The following is a 20,075-nucleotide window of genomic DNA, read 5'->3' as shown; positions in this document are numbered from 1 at the left end:
TATCAAAAACAGTAGTCAAAGTGTATATTTTCATTTTACCGATGTTTTATACGATTTATCGGAAATACGAATTTATCGGAAAATGCTAATTATCGTAAAAACCGCAAAGAAATGACAGATTCCCTGAAATCCAGATTCAACCCTGCCATTGGAAAGAGGAGCATTTCCCCTATCCATAGATGTATGATTTGGCCATAATAAGGTCAAGGTCAAGTTCAAGGTCAAATAGGAATTTATAATTAAAATCGATTATCATTAATTACTGTATCTACAAATCCTTCTGTTTAATCATCTTCCCTTTATTAATTTGCTTAGATTTTTTTATACACATGATCTCAATAAGGTGGTGAATGAGCTCAGTGAGCATTTTCTCCTACCCGTATAAATATTTGATCAAAGATGCAAAAATCATAAATCATAATTTATATTCTCCTTTTCTTCATTACAATTTACTCAGCCTAGTAACAGACACAATATGTCTGACACTGGAAATACATACCCCCAGGTCCCTAGATGTTCCTAGATACCAAGAACATGCAAATTGACCTTGCAGAAGTGGAGCAATCTTCCATTTACTTAGGCATGTACCTTTAGGACGAAAACGGTCTACAGATTAACAGGTTAAGAGGTTTTAATATGGTACTGTGTGTGAGAGAGACCTTCACATGGTACTGTGTGACAGAGAGTTTTGTGATGCATGCCATGTTATGATTGCATATTTATTTGATACTAATTGCAGTACCTTTGTTTTTCTGGACAATATTTGTCAATTTGGTTATTTATTTGATTTAATAAACACACATTTGCATAAGGCAAGCATACTGTCCACTCCCATTGTTCATAAGAGTATTGACAATTTAAAAAATATCCATTTAAGGTACATTTTGAACAAATAAAATAAATTGCGATTAATATGCGATTAATCAGTTAACTATGGACAATCATGCCATTAATCACAGTTAACTACATTTACATTTACATTTAGTCATTTAGCTGACGCTTTTATCCAAAGCGACTTACAAGTTCTGTAGTCATCAGGATGGGCACAACTCTATCAGCTTAGTAACAATGTTCATCGAAGTGTTGAGTGCTACAGTGTAGGTTAGTATATTAGGACAAGTGCATGACGGTAAGGTTAGTTAGGGTTAGTTTAAAAAAAATTATTTCAGATATTGGTTGAAGAAGTGTGTCTTTAGTTGATGGCGAAAGATTGGACGGGTTTCGGCTGTCCTAACTGTGGGGGCACACCATTGTGGGGCAAGGACTGAGAATAGGCGGCTTGTCTTTGATGACCCTCCCGGAGCTCGGATAGGAGTAGGTCTGAGACGGCCAGAAGATGCAGAGCGTAGGAGTCTTGAGGGTGTGTAGTTAGAGACCATTGACCGGAGGTAGGCGGGAGCCATTCCCTTCGCCGCACAATATCAGGTCAGGCTGAGGGCCTTGAAGCAGATTCGTGCAGCAATCGGGAGCCAGTGCAGGTCCCGGACCCTAAGAAGTGGGGTGCCATGGGCCGACTTCGGTAGGTTTGAGATCAGGCGGGCGGCTGTGTTCTGAATGAGTTGAAGAGGCTTGGTGGCAGTGGCCGGGAGGCCAGCAAGCAGTGCGTTGCAGTAGTCGAGGCGGGAGATGACTATGGACAATCATGCCATTAATCACAATTAACTATCCAATCCAATCCAATCCAACTTTATTTATATAGCACGTTTAAAAACAACAAAGTTGTCCAAAGTGCTTCCCAGTCAATCAATAATATAGTAAAAAAAACACATAGACTAAACACAATACAATGCACACAGAACTACAAACAAATTACGGCAGCAGACTGTATAAATTTTTTTAAATCCTAGGGAGAACAGATGTGTTTTAAGATGGGATTTAAACATTGGGAGCGTTGAACAATCATGCCATTAACACTTTGAATGCCCATCACGAGATATCTCGGGTTATCATCAGCCCGCCCCCTGAATGCCCATCACGAGAATTCTCGTTTATTTTTTTTTATTAGCAATCTGAATTCATATTTCATCAACCGAGTCTACCGTTGGTAAACCTGCCCCACCAGGCGCTCAGATGTGAAAAAAGCACCCCCTATCGTCTCCCAGATGGTAATGCACCCTTTTGGATTGGACTCAATGAAAATGGATGAGAAAAAAAAACTCCGGAATCCACATTTTACTTCTCACGCATGTAACCGGAGCCGATCAGATTCATTGTGGACCCTCAGCACAGCGTGTAATATGTGTTTTACAGTATACGCGTTGGATCAATAAAAGGATCGATTTTTGGAATGGCGATCAGGAATTGGAATAATCCATTTGGATACCATCTGATCTCAGGTAAGGAATCTATTTCACCAGTCTTAGGATAATCAGACCTGTTTTCACGGAGATATAAGCTTTTCCCCTATATGTGATATGGCTGTTTGACTGTGCGAGCGATCAGGAACTAAGATAATCGATTTTCAGCTCGCAGCACCAGCGTGCACATATACTATCGATAATCTAGCGTTTATTTGAAAACGATTCATAAATAGGCCGAAAAATGACAACGTTCTAGAATATTACAGTACAAGACGTTTATCACGGATTCTTTTTCCCCCTTGAAAACGAGGGCTTTTCAAAATGCTATAAAACGGAAATGAACCGATAAAAAAACAATCCGCTTCAACAATGTTGACTGGAAAATGAGTCATTGATAAGCGACGGTCAGATTAGACACATAGCCATAATTTAAAACATAGATTAGGCGATATTAATGCTAACATTGAAGTGGATGGTGGGCATTCAAGCACTAAATGTGCGCCCCCTGCTGGGCACTGAAAGTGTTAATCAGTTAACTATGGACAATCATGCCATTAACCTCTTAAGCATCGGACGGCCCAATGGCGCATATCGCGGCACTGCGTTTACGCCGATCAACCAATAAATACATTGTTGGAAAGTTGAATTTGCCGCCTTTCAATCTTCACCCCACTCAACCTATTGCGTGATTCCATTCTCGAGTTACAAGACGAAACATCCGGCGAGCGTCATTTGACAAGCCGTTCGGACAAGTCACGAGTGACCACATCCAGTTGTGAGCGGTCCTGAACTGACCAGTCACCGCTGATGGCGAAAATGATTGACCACCGTTGTTAAACTTTGGACCTGTACTACATAAGACTTCAGGCTATGGAACAATTATGTTTTCCAGCTCCTACCTCTCAGCTGGAACTTAAAAACAGGCATCTGGCAACCAGTAAAAATAAATGTGAATACACAAAACGTTTACTTCAGTGTGTCCAAACCTCTGTTACTCTATTTCATTAGCACTCAAAGTGATTTTTCTTTATTGTATAAGAAACATCAGAATATTACCTTTCAGAAGACATCAGACTCATGCATGTGCTAGTATAAAGTATAATAAATGGCCAATTACTTTGGGTATGCAATCGTCAAAAAACAAAAAAAGAACTAGCCCCATTTTTGACCAATGCTTAAGTGGTTAATTACAGTTAACAATGGACAATCATGCCATTAATCACTGTTAACTATGGACAATCATGCCATTAACCGCAATTAGATATTATCTATAAACCTTTAAACTATTCCCAGTTGTTATGGGAACTCCCCTGGGCGCCCAGGTTGAGAACCACTGGCCTAAAGCGACTCGTTACCTTGATTCTGTGGATGAGGAGAGGATTCTCAGGCACCGCAGGGTTGATGGCCACCAGGAGGTCCTGATACCCATTCCCTTCCAGTCTGATCCCCCAGCACGACGCCGACAGGCAAGCCAGCACCAGCACCATCACCACGGCAACTCCCGCCTCAGCCATCACTCTGTGGGCCTGGTGTGTAAACTGTGGAGCAGGAACAAAACGCATTAGCCTGATCCAGAGACGGTGTCTGAGCCAGAACATAACGCATTAGCCTGATCCAGAGACTGTGTCTGAGCCAGAACATAACGCATTAGCCTGATCCAGAGACGGTGTCTGAGCCAGAACATAACGCATTAGCCTGATCCAGAGACTGTGTCTGAGCCAGAACATAACGCATTAGCCTGATCCAGAGACTGTGTCTGAGCCAGAACATAACGCATTAGCCTGATCCAGAGACTGTGTCTGAGCCAGAACATAACGCATTAGGCTGATCCAGAGACTGTGTCTGAGCCAGAACATAACGCATTAGCCTGATCCAGAGACTGTGTCTGAGCCAGAACATAACGCATTAGCCTGATCCAGAGACTGTGTCTGAGCCAGAACATAACGCATTAGCCTGATCCAGAGACTGTGTCTGAGCCAGAACATAACGCATTAGCCTGATCCAGAGACTGTGTCTGAGCCAGAACATAACGCATTAGGCTGATCCAGAGTACTATAAGATATGATCAGATCAGATACGATATTCCTTTATTGATCCCCTTGGGGAAATTAGGGCATCATACAGTAGCAGCATGGGTGGGGGGGGGGGGGGGGGGTACAGGTATGGGCAGGGTAATAGTAGAAGACATTAATACAGGCAATACAATTATAGTACAGTAGAAAAGTAAAAATAGGCAATGTAAACAATATAATTAACTCTAAATATACGCATCTGAGCAAGTAGGCAGTGTGATCAAAGGTGCAGATGAGGGTCGACTCTGTATGCCCTATCGTTTATATATATGTTTGTATAATATTATATGTTACAATAAATATGGTTATGTAGCCAGTCTCGTATTGCCATCTCTGCGTTGTGTTTCAGTTCGACCACTGTTAACACATTCGGCGCCAAACCAGAGATAAGTTGTGTTAACTCGCCATGTGTTGGACGCCAGACCCGAGATATCTCAGGTTTTGGTAGTTTTTTTTTTTTATTCAATATTTTTATTCATTATTCATCCACTGACCTCGGTGTTGCCATAGGAAAATATTTTGAGATTGCCAAAGTGCAATACCGGCCGCATCCTGCCAGATGGCAGTGTCGCCCACCCTTTCAAACCTTATATCTAACCCTGTGTTACACTCAAATGTCTCCGGGCACTATATTTAGATGGAGCCGAGTAAGTCGCTTCATCCGACCACTTCGAAACGCATCTGGCACACTCGATCCATAAGTTGTGCCAAATTATGTCCGGGACCAGATGGACACCAATACTGGAAATCGCAATCAGACAATTGGAATATTCTTTTTGGAATACCCCCGACCACAGATAACTATCTGACCGGATTACTCCTAAACTATACTTATATTCACCACGGAATAACGTGCGAACGTATGCATGAAATTTTTTTCTCTTTTTTGCATGTTCGACAGAAGAAAGTCACTGTCATGAATGAATGAATGAATGAATGAAAACTTTATTTAACAGATTGCAGAATGGGTACAATACAGTACGGCTCAATACATACAATTGTTAAGGGGATGCAGACCTGAGAAAGACGTTTGTCTTGTTTCCATCAGGGTCCCCCATTTTCAATTCATATAGACATATATGACATACATGACATACAGATAGTCAGTACTGCTACATCTATACATTTATGACATACCAGATTTGCAAATACAGTACTGTTTGTGATACAGAAGGAGTCAAGAAAAGGGAGTATATACATTTGACGTAGAAACTGTACATTGGAGGAGGTTGGGTGGGGGGGGTTGGGTACATTGGGATATTGACAACCATACTGGGTAATTTACATTGGAGGTGGTTGGGGGGGGGGGCGGGGGGCACACTGTATAAACAAGTAACACTGTACATTGAGGGGGGGGGGGAGGAGACACTGTACAAACAAACACAATTGTACATTGAACTATTGACAAAACCATACTAGGTAAATGACTGTACATTGGAGGGGGTTGGAATGATTGGGTTAGGATATTTACAGGGGCCAGTGTTGAATTGCAGTCTCCCGTAGGTGTCCCTTGAGAGAGGTTTTGAAAGTGGGTAGTGATCCACATTCCTTTACAGCTTTGGGTAGGGCGTTCCACATTGATGTGGCATAATTGCGAAACGTGTTTAGTCCCTTATTTGAGCCGAATCTGGGTTTAACATGATTTGTGGAGCTCCCTCTGGTGTTGTGATCGTGGTATTCACTGACCTTTGGGAAGTATTTTGACATGTACATGGGTACCTTGGTCGTGTAGTGTATCTTGTAGACCAGGCCCATTGCAAGTTGTTGTACTCTGTCGTCTACTCTAAGCCATCCTAGGTTGTCGAAGTGGGCAGGGGTGAGGTGGGTTCTAGGAGTAAGGTCAAGCAGTAGTCTGACCAGTTTGTTTTGAGATGTTTGTAATTTTGTTTTTAGCGCCTTTGAGGTGCTTTGGTACCATGAGGTGCAAGCATAGTCGTAGTACCCCTGAATGAGTGCTCCTGCCAGAGTCTTCAGGGTGTTCTTGTTTACCAGAGAGGAGATCCGGTACAAGAATCGAGTTCGTTGGTTGACTTTTTTTATTACATTGGATGCCATTTTGTCACAGGAGAGATTAGCCTCTAGGATGGACCCCAGGTAGGTAATTTCATCTTTCCTTGTGACAATATTGTCACCCACTGTAACTGAGAAGCCGTCGGTCTTGCTGAGTTTGTTATTTGAACCGAAGAGAATGGACTCTGTTTTGCCCATGTGTAATGATAGTTTGTTATCAGCGAGCCATATGCAGATTCTGCCTAGTTCCGAGCTGAGGGTTTTTTCAACCTGTAACTTGTTCTTGTCAGAGACCAGCAGGGCTGAGTCGTCCGCAAACAGGAACAAGTTGCAGTCACAAGCTGACGACATGTCATTTGCATAAATTAGGAACAGTAGCGGTCCTAGTATGCTTCCTTGTGGAACACCACAGCTCACTGTGAGGGGGGGGGATAGGGTACCGTTTACCTCCACCATCTGTTCCCTCCCCTCAAGGTAGGATTGCATCCAGCTCACTGATAGACTATCAAAACCAATTGCTTTTAGCTTGTCAATCAGAATGGAGTGATTGACCGTGTCAAAGGCCTTTTGTAGGTCCAGCATGACCATGCCGCAGTATTTGCCTGCGTCCACCTCTTGTTTGATGTGGTCATTCAAATAGAGAAGGCATGTGTCACAAATGTGTCACAAATGACTATAGTATTGTCTCCATAGCTAGAATATAGAATATAGATATAACTCTCCAAACATAGTGACGCACAGTGAAAATATGTTATGGAAACATGGCACGTTAGCCACAAGACCCGACTAATCCCTGGCGCTGAATGAGTTAAAGGATTGCCCCGAGTGAGTCTCGAACCCCGGTCTAACAACAGCAATGCATCGCTCTTAATACTTTGAGTTTCTTTACAAAGTTCAGTTCTAAATTACTTTATAGAACAACAGAGCAGTGCGTCGCTCTCAACTTAACAACAGAGCAGTGCATCGCTCTCAACACTTTATAGAACAACAGAGCAGTGCATCGCTCTCAACACTTTATAGAACAACAGAGCATGCATAAAAACAGTATTTCTACTACTGGCCAGCAGCGTACTAGTAAGAGTAGGATATGTACATATAGTAAAAGAATCAGAATCAAGAAGAATCAAGAGGTTTATTTGTCACATACATTATTACATACCAGGGCATACAGTGAAATGCGGGTGGTCATGCCCGCATCGATTGTGCAATAATACAATAATAAAATAGACATAGAAAAAAAACAGGTAAGACATAAGATGTGCATGATAAACATAGACATGCTAAATTCCTGAGAAGGCACTGGTTCCTATGCACACTACAATACAATATACAATTTTAATTATGTTATGCTTACTATATCTAAACTATACTATACAAGAACCACATCTGTTCTTTCCTTAAAGTGACTTTTATATTCCTCATTCCTTTCAAGTGACTGTTCCATTTTGTTTAAAGTGACATTTTGTTTAAAGGACTATGTGCAAGTAAGTACAGACAGGTGAGGATAGGTATATATGCGGTGAGAATATATATACTGTATATATCTACATACAGTATATACAGCATTATAGTACATGCTATGAAATATAAAAATTAGTACTACTGGGTGTAGTGCTGGGTGTAGTATGTTTATTGTTTATTGTTATTTGCACTTACAAACATACATTCTGGTAGGGCTGACCCCTATTAATGGATTAGTCGACTAATCGGTCGAAAGGAGCCGTAGTCGACTGGCCAACCTCTTAGTCGAATATAATAAGAAATTATTTTTTTATTTAATTTAAAAGAAAAATTATCATTATTTCCAAAAGAAAAGAGGCCTAGAAGCGTGGCTAACGCTAATGGCACGCATACCAGAGGCTAACTGCCTACGAAAACAGGCACAGAGGCACTGAAAGAGGATTTCACCCATCTAATGAACACACTAGACTAGACAAATATCAAGATGTATCCATCAGTGGACCAATTGCATGTTTTTGCAGAGGACAAGAAGCCTTCAGTCGACTCCTTCAGACATTAAGCACCCCCACAGCCCAAATGGAATGACTGAAGTAGTGCTGTCTTAAATACTTCGAAGCTTCGTTCGATGGCACAAGCTTCGAACATAAAAAAAAAAAACGAAGTTTAAAAAAAAGAAAAAAAAATAATTCAAAAGAAATTAAATTTTTTTTTTTTACTTCAGTGTGTGTGTGTGTGCATGGGGCCATTGGGTGGGGCCGGGGGACAAATACACTGGAGGAAAGTAACCCAGCTCAGCACTGCCCAAATTATATCATCACTATTGCCTGTTTGAAGGATATCATCCTCAAACACATATACACCGCCTACACGCCTATTCTCAGTCCTTGCCCCACAATGGTGGAATGAACTACCCACCCCAGTTAGGACAGCCAAATCCCGTCCAATATTTCGCCGTCGACTAAAGACGCACTTCTTCAACCATTATCTGAAATAAAATAAAAAAAATAAAATAAAAAAAATCTAACCCTAACTAACCTTACTGTCATGCACTTGTCCTAATAAACTAACCTACACTGTAACACGCAACACTTTGATGAATATTGTTACTCAGCTGATAGAGTTGTATCCTTCCTGGTGACCTGTCGTACAGAACTTGTAAGTCGCTTTGGATAAAAGTGTCAGCTAAATGACTAAATGTAAATGTGAATGTAAATGCCTTGTAGAATTCCACACATAAGAAAGAAAGATACTGGGATGAATAAACAAAATAGAAAATAAAATGTAGAAATGCATGCAATACATAAATAAATATGAATCTCCATATATGAAATAGAACATTTAGATAAGGTGCTACTGAGATGTTTTGGTGAGTTTTGTTTTTTTGTGGAAGTAGCCCTTCTTAAAAATGCATGAACATTCACTGATAATTGGTCTGTAGTGGAGTCTACAAGGTCTACATTGCCGGACCTTGTAGACTGACATAATTCTGTGCATAGTTTAGTCTACACAGGCCATATTTCAAATAATCAAAATCTTACTTCATTCATCTTAAACACTCTTGATTTGGGGGATTGGTAGTTCCCATGAAATCTGAAGTTGTTCAAACGACAACAGCGATCCACCTTGAATTAAATCACACAGCCGTGTTGGCTGCGTCAGTCACGAAAGGGGCTACTTAATTCATTAATCCAATCCACTTTATTTATAGAGCACATTTAAAAACAACAAAGTTTACCAAAGTGCTGTACAAGTCCCACAACATAAGATAAAAAAATAAAATTATATAAAAACAAATTTATACATTTTTTTTAATTCGAAGCTTCGAATTAAAATCGAAGCTCGATTGCTTCGATTGCCAAAAAAAATTCGAAGGTCAGCCCTAGACTGAAGTGATGGAGACCATGTTTGAAGGCAATCAAAAAGCAAATCCTCCTCAGATAGCACAGCAACCAGAATAACTGAAATACTTGATTAAACAGCTTTGTGATAGTACGGATGCACCGATCTGACTTTTTCAGTCCCGATACCGATACCAATACCTGGGTTTGGGTATCGGCCAATACCGATACCGATCCGATCCCATTGTCCAAATTATTTTTTACAAAAAAGTACTTCCATCATTCAATTAATAAACTGTATGCCTCACTGTCACTGTGTGGAAGAGACTGGGATCATTCTTTTGTGCAAGGCAACATAGTGCATTTGCGCAGCATTTGCACAGTTAGAGAGACCAGCTTTCTGTTAGAGAGACCAGACATCTGGAGGCTCTTCTGTTAGAGAGACCAGCCACCTGGAGGCCCTTCTGTTAGAGAGACCAGCCACCTGGAGACCCTTCTGTTAGAGAGACCAGACATCTGTTAGAGAGACCAGCCTTCTGTTAGAGACCAGCCTTCTGTTAGAGAGACCAGCCTTCTGTTAGAGACCAGCCTTCAGTTAGAGAGACCAGCCTTCTGTAGAGAGACCAGCCTTCTGTTAGAGACCAGCCTTCTGTTAGAGAGACCAGCCTTCTGTTAGAGACCAGCCTTCTGTTAGAGAGACCAGCCTTCTGTTAGAGAGACCAGCCTTCTGTTAGAGAGACCAGCCTTCTGTAGAGAGACCAGCCTTCTGTTAGAGACCAGCCTTCTGTAGAGAGACCAGCCTTCTGTTAGAGAGACCAGCCTTCTGTTAAGAGACCAGCCTTCTGTTAGAGACCAGCCTTCTGTTAGAGAGACTAGCCTTCTGTTAGAGACCAGCCTTCTGTTAGAGAGACCAGACACCTGGAGGCCCCTAACACACACACTTTTTAGTTTTGTATACTTTTAGACGTTCTCACAATCTCACTGTGCCAACACTAGAGCCTGTGGAGTCCCGCTCACTTAGGAGACAGGAAGTGTGGGGGAGGAGGGGGAGAGGAAAGGGTGGAGGCGAGGCCGGGAGGAAGAGGAAAGGAGTGGAGGGGGGGGGGTCGGTAGAGGAAAGGGTGGAGGCGAGGCCGGGAGGAAGAGGAAAGGAGTGGAGGGGGGGCGGTAGAGGAAAGGGTGGAGGCGAGGCCAGGAGGAAGAGGAAAGGAGTGGAGGAGGAGGGGGGGTCGGTAGAGGAAAGGAGGAAGAGGAAAGGAGTGGAGGAGGAGGGGGGGGGATCGGTAGAGGAAAGGGTGGAGGGAAGAAAACTGCACAACGTATGATGTACTGTATATCATGCCAGTCAGGGTACCCTGTGTATACTGCCCTGTACCCTGTGTATAAACTATGCACCAAAGTTATGACGTCTTGATTAGATAGAGCGCCGAGTGCCAAGTGGATGCAGATAGGCTACATCATTTATGATAAATGTTTTATTAAAATGTGTATGACTAGTCATATACTATAATAGTATAATACTATATTAGTGTAGCCTAATCTTTATCTGCAACTGTGAAGAAAACCCCCATTGGTTTAAACAGAATGAATAGACACATAAAAAAAGATATTACATTTTTATTTTATTTTTAATTCAAAATAAAAAATTCAAATGTCAACATTATGATCGAAGCATTCGGTACAGCCCTACACTCTCACACACACTAACACACACTTGACACTTTAAACACTAATCTTATTTATCTAAAGAGATTTGCACTACATCCATACCTCATTTTGCTATTGCCTTTTTAAAAGGTTTTTGTACCTCATTGTCAGCCTTTGTATGTCACTGTACTTAGAATGTACTTTGGTATATTGTAGTGTTGGGACTTATTCCTCTTTTACTTACTTTTTTACTGTATGAAGCACATTCTCAGGGGGCTCATACAGAACCAAGCATTTCACTGTAATGTACTTTATACGTGACAAATAAAAGCAAACATGAAACTTGAAACAAACTTGGAAAGTGGGTAAGCACAGTAGTGGTTGCATCACAGGTATGACAGTTGGCAGTGATTTATGTTTGTCGTAGTTGCAGGGGGCTATGAGACAAGACTGTACATGTGGTGGAAGCGGGAAGTGGCTTCATCAGTTCATCAGGGAGAGATGAGGATTGTCAACTAATCGAGGCTAGTTTTGTTGCAGATGCGGACTCCCTAGAAATAGGCTACACTGGGAGATTAGTAAAAAAGAACTATGTGATTGAATGTTCTATGCCTTATCTTGACTTTGTCTATTTTGCTGCTATTTTATGCTTATTTTATGTCTGCACGTTATGCATTGCTCTTAAAGTGTAAAGTAAAGTGCAGTAGTAATATACAATGTACATGTGATTAAACTGGGTATGAAATATAAAAATGTGTACTACTGGGTGTAATGCTAATCAGATGTACTGTATAGAGTTGTAGTATTAATATGTACAGTTATACAGGTATGAACTGAAGACACTATGGTAGTAAGTCATACTGGCCAGCAGCATAACTAGTAAGAGTAGGTAAGGGACATGTACAGACGGTAGAGGAACAGACACACATAAACATGGACATGTACACACAGATAGAGGAACAGGCACACATGCACACACACAAGAAGATGCAGAGTGGAGGGGTCTTGAGTGTAGTTAGAAGATGCAGAGGGTAGGGGTCTTGAGGGTGTGTAGTTAGAAGATAAAGAGCGGCGGGGTCTTGAGGGTGTGTTGTTAGAAGATGCAGAGCAGAGGGGTCCTGAGGGTGTGTTGTTAGAAGATGCAGAGCAGAGGGGTCTTGAGGGTGTGTTGTTAGAAGATGCAGAGCGTAGGGGTCTTGAGGGTGTGTAGTTAGAAGATGCAGAGCGGAGGGGTCTTGAGGGTGTGTAGTTAGAAGATGCAGAGCAGAGGGGTCTTGAGGGTGTGTAGTTAGAAGATGCAGAGCGGAGGGGTCTTGAGGGTGTGTAGTTAGAAGATGCAGAGCGGAGGGGTCTTGAGGGTGTGTAGTTAGAAGATGCAGAGCATAGGGGTCTTGAGGGTGTGTAGTTAGAAGATGCAGAGCGTAGGGGTCTTGAGGGTGTGTAGTTAGAAGATGCAGAGCGGAGGGGTCTTGAGGGTGTGTAGTTAGAAGATGCAGAGCATAGGGGTCTTGAGGGTGTGTAGTTAGAAGATGCAGAGCGGAGGGGTCTTGAGGGTGTGTAGTTAGAAGATAAAGGAGGGAGATGTTCCCTTCGCAGCTATGCCAGGTCAAGAACTCCTAAACTGGTCTGTGCTGCCCCTAAAACTGTGCAGACTAAACACTTTTGAACATACTTAAATCAGACAGCAGACGGTCTCTTGGTAAAAGTAGTCCAGAATCATTGCGTTTCATTGTGCAGACTATATTTCACATTATATAACAGTAACATGATAATTCACTTCAGTACAGTAAGGACCTGCAAAAATAATTCTATGTATTTCTATTTGATTAACAAAAAAAATATCCGAATCGGATATTCCCCCCCCCCCCCCCACCCAACCACCTCCAATGTACAGTCCCCACCCCTCCTACCCAACCCCCCCCCCCCCCCCCCACTCCTACCCAAACCCCCCCCCCCCCCCCCACCTCCAATGTACAGTTTCTACGCCTAATGTATATACTCTTTTCTTTCTGGACTCTTTTTGTATCACAAATACAGTACTGTAATTGCAAATCTGGTATGTCATAAATGTATAGATGTAGCAGTACTGTCTATCTGTATGTCATGTATGTCATATATGTTACGATGAATTGGAAATGGGGGACCCTGGTGTAAACAAGACGAAAGTCTTTCTCTGGTCTGCATCCCCTTAACAATTGTATGTATTGAGCTGTACTGCACTGTACCCATTCTGCAATCTGTTAATAAAGTTTTCATTCATTCATTCATTCATCGATGTTTTCTGCCTAGAGATAAATAACCACCTCGCACATCGTAATGAGTTATTATTATCATCATCATGTCTGGCAGAGACGCGCACTTACGTTTCCAAGACGCAGCGAGTGAAGTCCAGTCTCTGTTCCTCTCGTCGCCCTGATCGAAGGATTCTCACTAAACAAACTAGCGTTCAGCTGCTTCACCACTGGATGGTTTGTTAAGTAATATATCAGGCGAAAGACGTTTGATGCTGCAACCACGGACTTCCCCCCCCACGTAAATGTTGCAAACCAGGCGTTGCCTATTGTACTAGATTGCGAAAGTGAAAAAGTGAAAGTGATGTGATTGATTGAAAATTGTATTAACAGATTGCAGAATGGGTACAATACAGTACAGCTCAATACACACAATTGTTAAGGGCATGCAGACCAGAGAAATACTTTCGTCTGGTTTACATCAGACAGGGTCCCCCATTTTCAATTCATCATAACATATAATAATAATAACAATAATAATAATAATAACATCTTAAATTTATATAGCGCCTTTCAGGAGACCCAAGGCGCTTAACAGCTAAGGGAGGTGGACAGGGAACAACGTAACAACAAAATATTTATCAAAAGGAAAGAAAGAAAACGAAAGAAAAAAAAGGGGAAATCGGGCAGAGTCATTTACACATTTGGTGAAAAGGTGGGTTTTGAGTTGGGATTTGAAGGAGTGCAGGGATGTAGCACTACGGATGTTTGGAGGGAGTGAGTTCCAGAGGGTGTGTGCGGCAACAGAGAAGGCTCTGGGATCAACAGTCTGTATGTTGGTGGTGGGGATGGAGAGGAGACCGGAGTCAGAGGACCACAGCCTCCGGGGCGGGATGTAGGGATGGAGGAGGTCAGCTAGGTACCGGGGGGCAAGGGAGTGAAGGGCTTTGTAGGTGATGAGGAGGATCTTGAAATTGATGCAGGACTTGACTGGAAGCCAGTGGAGGTGGATGAGGGTGGGGGTGATGTGGTGCCAGGACTTGGTGCAGGTGAGAACCCTGGCAGCAGAATTTTGCACATATTGTAGCCTGTTCAGGGCATTACTGTGTAGCCCTATGAGGACAGAGTTTGCGTAGTCAAGACGGGAGGTGACGAAAGCGTGGATGAGTCTCTGCTACGGAGTCGGGGAGAGATGGCCGGAGTCGGGAAACATTCCTGAGATGGAAAAAAGATGATTTGGTTATTGTTTTTATGCGGGAATGAAAGGAGAGGGTGGAGTCCAGTATGACACCCAGTTTGCGAACTTCTGGGGAAGGGTGGATTAGGCAGCCGCCCACTTCAAGGAGGAGGTCTCCAACCTTCCGGAGAAGTGACTGCTTGGCCACCATGAGCTCAGTGTTCTTGCTATTTAGCTTCAGGAAATTGGATGACATCCAGGCCTTGATGTCAAGGAGACAGTTGACGAGGTGCTGTGGGGGGAGAGGAGTGGAGGGTGAGGTGCTGATGTAGAGCTGAGTGTCATCAGCGTAGGAGTGGAAATTGAGAAAATGTTTCCCGGATGATGTGACCAAGGGGGAGCAATTAGTAGATTGTGAAGAGGAGTGGACCAAGAACGGAGCCCTGCGGCACACCTTGGTTGACTGGGGCAGGGGTGGAGGTGGAGTTGCAGATGGAGATGGACTGTTTTCGGTCAGTGAGGTAGGACTCGAACCAGGTGAGAGCAGTCCCAGTAACACCCAGGAGGTCAGAGAGGCGGTTGAGGAGAATGGAATGGGAGACCGTGTCAAAGGCCGCAGATAGATCCAGGAGGATGAGGAGGCTGATGTGACCGGAGTCAGAGGCAATGATGTCACATACAAATAGACAGTACTGCTACATCTATACATTTATGACATACCAGATTTACAAATACAGTACTGTTTGTGATACAAAAAGAGTTGTATCACGTTATGGTGACGTTATAACACTGTCATTTCCAGTAAGTTACATAATTAATAATACAAACCAAATGAACTTGATTAAAAGTATTCGATTCAGATTCAAATGTATTGTCCTTGCAGAGCGAGCTTAAAGAGCCATGTAGACGGTGTGCTGCTACTCTAATAAACACTGAACACACAGAAGACACAGGCAGAGCTGTTAACAGCTGCAGGGACAGATGACAGTGTAAACAACTGGCAAAATAACTAGATCAAAAGGACCGTGATGAGAATACACTACGCTGCCGTGTACACGGTATGTATATAAATATATAACATTGGAGTAGATAGAATATAAATTAACATGCATAATTTAGGACAGAAAACGCAAGCAAAGTGACACCCTGGTGGAAAAAAAACAGGTTTTTATTGAGAATGAAGACAGTTTTCTAGGTTATGTGAAGCGCAGCAGGGAGCCTGCTACTCCCACAGGGCAGGGAACCTTCAACCCACTGTGGGGGAGGGGGGGCTGCTGCCACCCACTCTGCTATGGTAAAACATAAATGCTACAAAAGCTAACAACAAGTCCAGATTATGCGTGAAATCAACCCAGAAGATGATGCTCCGTATTAAACACTTTGGACAAACTTTTAACTGAAAAACTCACCCGTTATCCCATCCTCTCCTCCCCCCCCCCTCCCTCCCCATCAAATCCACTTGATTTATAAAGCACATTAACAGCTCCCCCCTCCCCTCTACGCCTGCTCCTTGTATTTGTGGTGCAGCACCAGCACGTCGTCCTGCGACACCTTGGTCCAGCCCTCACTGTGGACGTGGTACAGGTTGACCTGCCCGCCGCTGTAGGCGTCCCGGTAGGTGGCCTGGTAGATGGAGCGCCGGCCCAGCTCGCACGCCTCCTCCACAGTCAGGTCCTGACGCAGGCCGCTGTCCATCACACCATAGGCGTACATGGAGCCGGAGCCCACCGCGAACAGGTCCCCGCACACCCGGTTCCCCTCGGAGTCCACGTAGTACAGGCCTGTGTGGAGAGAGGAGGGGGGGAAGGGGGTAGGGGGGTAGGATGGAGAGAGAGGGGGGGGGGGGGGGGTAGGGTGGAGAGAGAAGATTACATTAGTCTCCGGCAAAAGCCATGTCAGGAACAAGTTAAAACACTGCTTCCCAAAACACACTCTCTAACGATGATCCCTGGTGATAGATACAGCTAGAGGGCGAGGCTAATCACTGACGCTATTGTGATTAAATAGCTATGTAACGTTACAGTACATAGGACTAGAAATGATAGCTTCTTGCTAAATCTTGTGCACCCATCTATTTGTTTAATGCAAATGTTTGTCAGTACACACTGTCCTTTATAAACAAAATCAACAACTAAAGGGCATAAATTATGCATTAATATATTTCATCACAATAGAATAGATATAGCTAGGCTACCGTCAAGTGATACTTGAAATGTGTATTTTTATTTTGTGTGCATTTCTATTTTGTCACAATATTATTTGAAAGATATTGTGTAAAACAGGGTTCGAAATTAACGGGGGCTCTGGGCAAAATGCCCTTGAAAATGGACAAAATGCCCTCGAAAATCAGCTAAGGGGGGCAGAAAATGCCCCCGACAGTTTACTAATTATATATATAATTATATATGATCTACAGTGCGAGCATTTCCCTTGTATTTTCCCCTAATAATATGTGTGTGTGCGCGACCCGGAAAAATCATTTACTCGAGACGAGTGACGATTACAAAACAGCTCCGCTGTTAATAGTCCCACATTACACAAGGCGCATAAACGTCCAATCACAGTAGCGCCCGAAAACAAAGTCACTGTACCGGCTTAGGCAAGTTATACATTCAGAATCAGACAACGCAAACAAATCAGCCAGCCATGAAGCCCATTCATTTTTATTTTGAGCAAAAGAGAGACGAGGAGAAAGAGGAATCCGGCTGACATGGTTTTTTGAAGTGATATTCGCACGTGTTTTTGCGGGTCCAGTCCCCACGGTATGTTGACAGAATTTGCAAAACACCTTATCGACTGAAGCATAAAAGTCATTAGGATACTGCTCTGCTCTGAATTTAGGGCTTAGTGGGGAATTTCTTCCGACGTTAACGACGCACCGAAGCAGCTAGACGCTTGGACATTTCTCCGTGTTGTGTGTAACACGCAGCGGTCCCCGCCTCCCTAGCTCCTTGCAACAAACGTTCCACCCAAAAACGGAATTTCTATTTCATAATGAATTAAATAATTGTATAAAGAATTTTCAATGTTCTGTCATCTAATAATATATTCCATTACCTTTCCTATATCAAAGTCAAAATGTTGGTATCATAACAACACTACAACATACAAAAGCAGCTTGACAACCGATATCCTTTGCGTTTGATTGATTGAAAACTTTATTAACAGATTGCAGAATGGGTACAATACAGTACAGCTCAATACACACAATTGTTAAGGGGATGCAGACCAGAGAAAGACTTTCGTCTTGTTTACATCAGGGTCCCCCATTTTCAATTCATAGTGTGCACACGCACAGTATAATATGCATGTGATAAATAGTTAATAAACTCTGTGTTACTTGAACAATTTTCACTGTGCTCCTAAATTTCTTTGTGTGCTCCTAAATCTTTATTTAGATTTTATTTATTAACATTTTATTTAGGAGCACATGTGCTCCTTGGGGAAAAGGTTAGCGTAGAGCCCTATATATGGAGACATTAACATTACATTATCAAACATAGGGACGAAGACTGTAAAAAACAATGTCAACAATGTTTTATAATCCTTATGTTAATTTTCATCATAAAAATTCAGTGCCCCCGAAATACAAAAAAAAAGCCCCCGAAAATCAATTAACACTTTGCTGCCTAAGGTTAAATTCATGATATACCATAGATTGCCAGCGCTATTTGTCTATGGAGAAAGTCCCCTTCTTTGCAGGGCTATAACTTTTTAAATTCTATTGCTACATTGCCATTATTAGGGCCCATTCAAAGTCCTATATGTATTGTTCATTGTGTCGCAACGTTAAACTTTTTCATTCACATATTCATAGTAAAGTATGGTCTAATGTATAAGTATGTTTTCATCTCTTTCTGCAGCTTTCTCCAGAACGTGATATATAGCCCCAAATGCATTATATTGATGATGAAATACAGTTTGATGGCAATCAGCGCCATATAAAAAATTCCAACTAGACGTACTTCTAGAAGTTACTACACGTCATCTGATGTTGACCGGATGGGCGAGGGGGCATTTATAATTCCGTGGGCAGCGTTATACCAATCATCTAATGTGGGTCAAATGTTGATAATAGCAGTTAGTATCGAAGACGGTAACGTTACACGCTGAAACTCACCCCAGTCTCCGCGCGCCGTTGGGCGATCATCGTAGAGTAGAAATCTTATCATTATGGGATATATTTTTACCCGGTCCATCTCCAGCTTGTATAATGGTATATACGTCCAAATCATGTTGTTTATCGAGTTATTGCCAATCGATCACTGTGTAGCGTGACGAGCCAGAGTCCCATGACCTATAGCGAGCGCCCGGAAGTACTACGGACGTCTAGCACAACCTCTATGCCACATCCTGTTTGGCGATTGCGCCGATCGGCCACCAGATGGCGCTCCTGAACCGCCAGAGAGCTCAGTGGGTCCTGCTGGTGGATCTCAGGCCAGCGGAGGGGACATATGAATCCGATCGCAGATTTTTTAAATATTGATATAAGGACGATGTAACGCGTCCTCCGGCAACTTTAGCATGGCCAGCAAAGACGTCTAAAGACGGTTCCCGGCACCCAAAGTGTTAAGGGGGGCAAAAAAAGCCCTTGAAATTTTTTTTTTTATTTCTAACCCTGGTGTAAAATGTAACTGTATTTCTGAATTGCAGCACTTAAAAACATTAAATGGACCGCTATATCTAATTAAATTGTGGACATTTATTCATTCCCACTTATTAGACACTATTTCTGATGGTAAAATGGGCGTAAAAAGCTAAAATTCTGAATTCTGACATTTTAAAACAGGAAAAAGCGTGATTAAGACGGGGAGGATGCGACCCTCTTTGCGCCGCCCCTGTGCCTCAAATAGATTCGCTATCAGCTCTATCTTTAATTTTTCAAAATGTTCAGTTGCTATTGCATGCACTCATCTGTGTTTCACTACACACATGAGTGCATGCTTACCAACTGTTAGTCTGCAACACTACTATCACCAACATCTAAGAAGGTAGATCCCCCCTTGAATGGCCCTTCTAAGGTTTCTCTCCTCCACACTGCCTGTGGTGCATTTTCCCCTATTGTTAGGTTTTAGTGAGTTTTTCCTTACCTTCGCGTGGGGTATGTCTGGGAGTGCTTGCATTCATTCATTTATTTGCATTTATTTTAAATTCGTTGGACCCTATGGTGTTCTTGACTTATTGTTATGTTTCTTCTTGACTTGTTTAACACTATGACGACCGGCGGGGCCCGGCGATTTAGGCCTCAGAGGACAGCAGAAAGTAAACAAACCGATGTACTTTCTAAGAGCTTTATATATAATTTATAGTATTGCTATCTGTCCATTCTCATTGTCACT

General features: G+C 42.6%; 2 protein-coding genes across 2 annotated transcripts in view; both read right to left on the bottom strand.

Moving 5' to 3' along the window:
• LOC311225879 (calcium-activated chloride channel regulator 1-like) overlaps positions 1-3,814 on the bottom strand; it is a gene marked incomplete at both ends in the record, with an annotated part of 72,943 nt that extends 69,129 nt beyond the window's left edge. Inside the window, one exon of the mRNA XM_084311271.1 lies at positions 3,656-3,814. Coding sequence (XP_084167397.1) covers positions 3,656-3,814 — 159 coding nt within the window. The remainder of the gene's footprint in view (positions 1-3,655) is intronic.
• Positions 3,815-15,886: 12,072 nt separating this feature from the next.
• The window catches only part of LOC311224885 (proteasome subunit beta type-5-like), a 39,311-nt gene continuing 35,122 nt past the window's right edge, over positions 15,887-20,075 (bottom strand). Inside the window, exon 3 of the mRNA XM_084310024.1 lies at positions 15,887-16,517. Coding sequence (XP_084166150.1) covers positions 16,234-16,517 — 284 coding nt within the window. The 3' untranslated portion in view covers positions 15,887-16,233. The remainder of the gene's footprint in view (positions 16,518-20,075) is intronic.

This window comes from Notolepis coatsorum, assembly GCF_963971535.1.
Source record: "Notolepis coatsorum genome assembly, chromosome: 3".
NCBI lineage: Eukaryota > Metazoa > Chordata > Actinopteri > Aulopiformes > Paralepididae > Notolepis > Notolepis coatsorum.
This window is presented reverse-complemented; position numbering and strand designations above follow the sequence as displayed.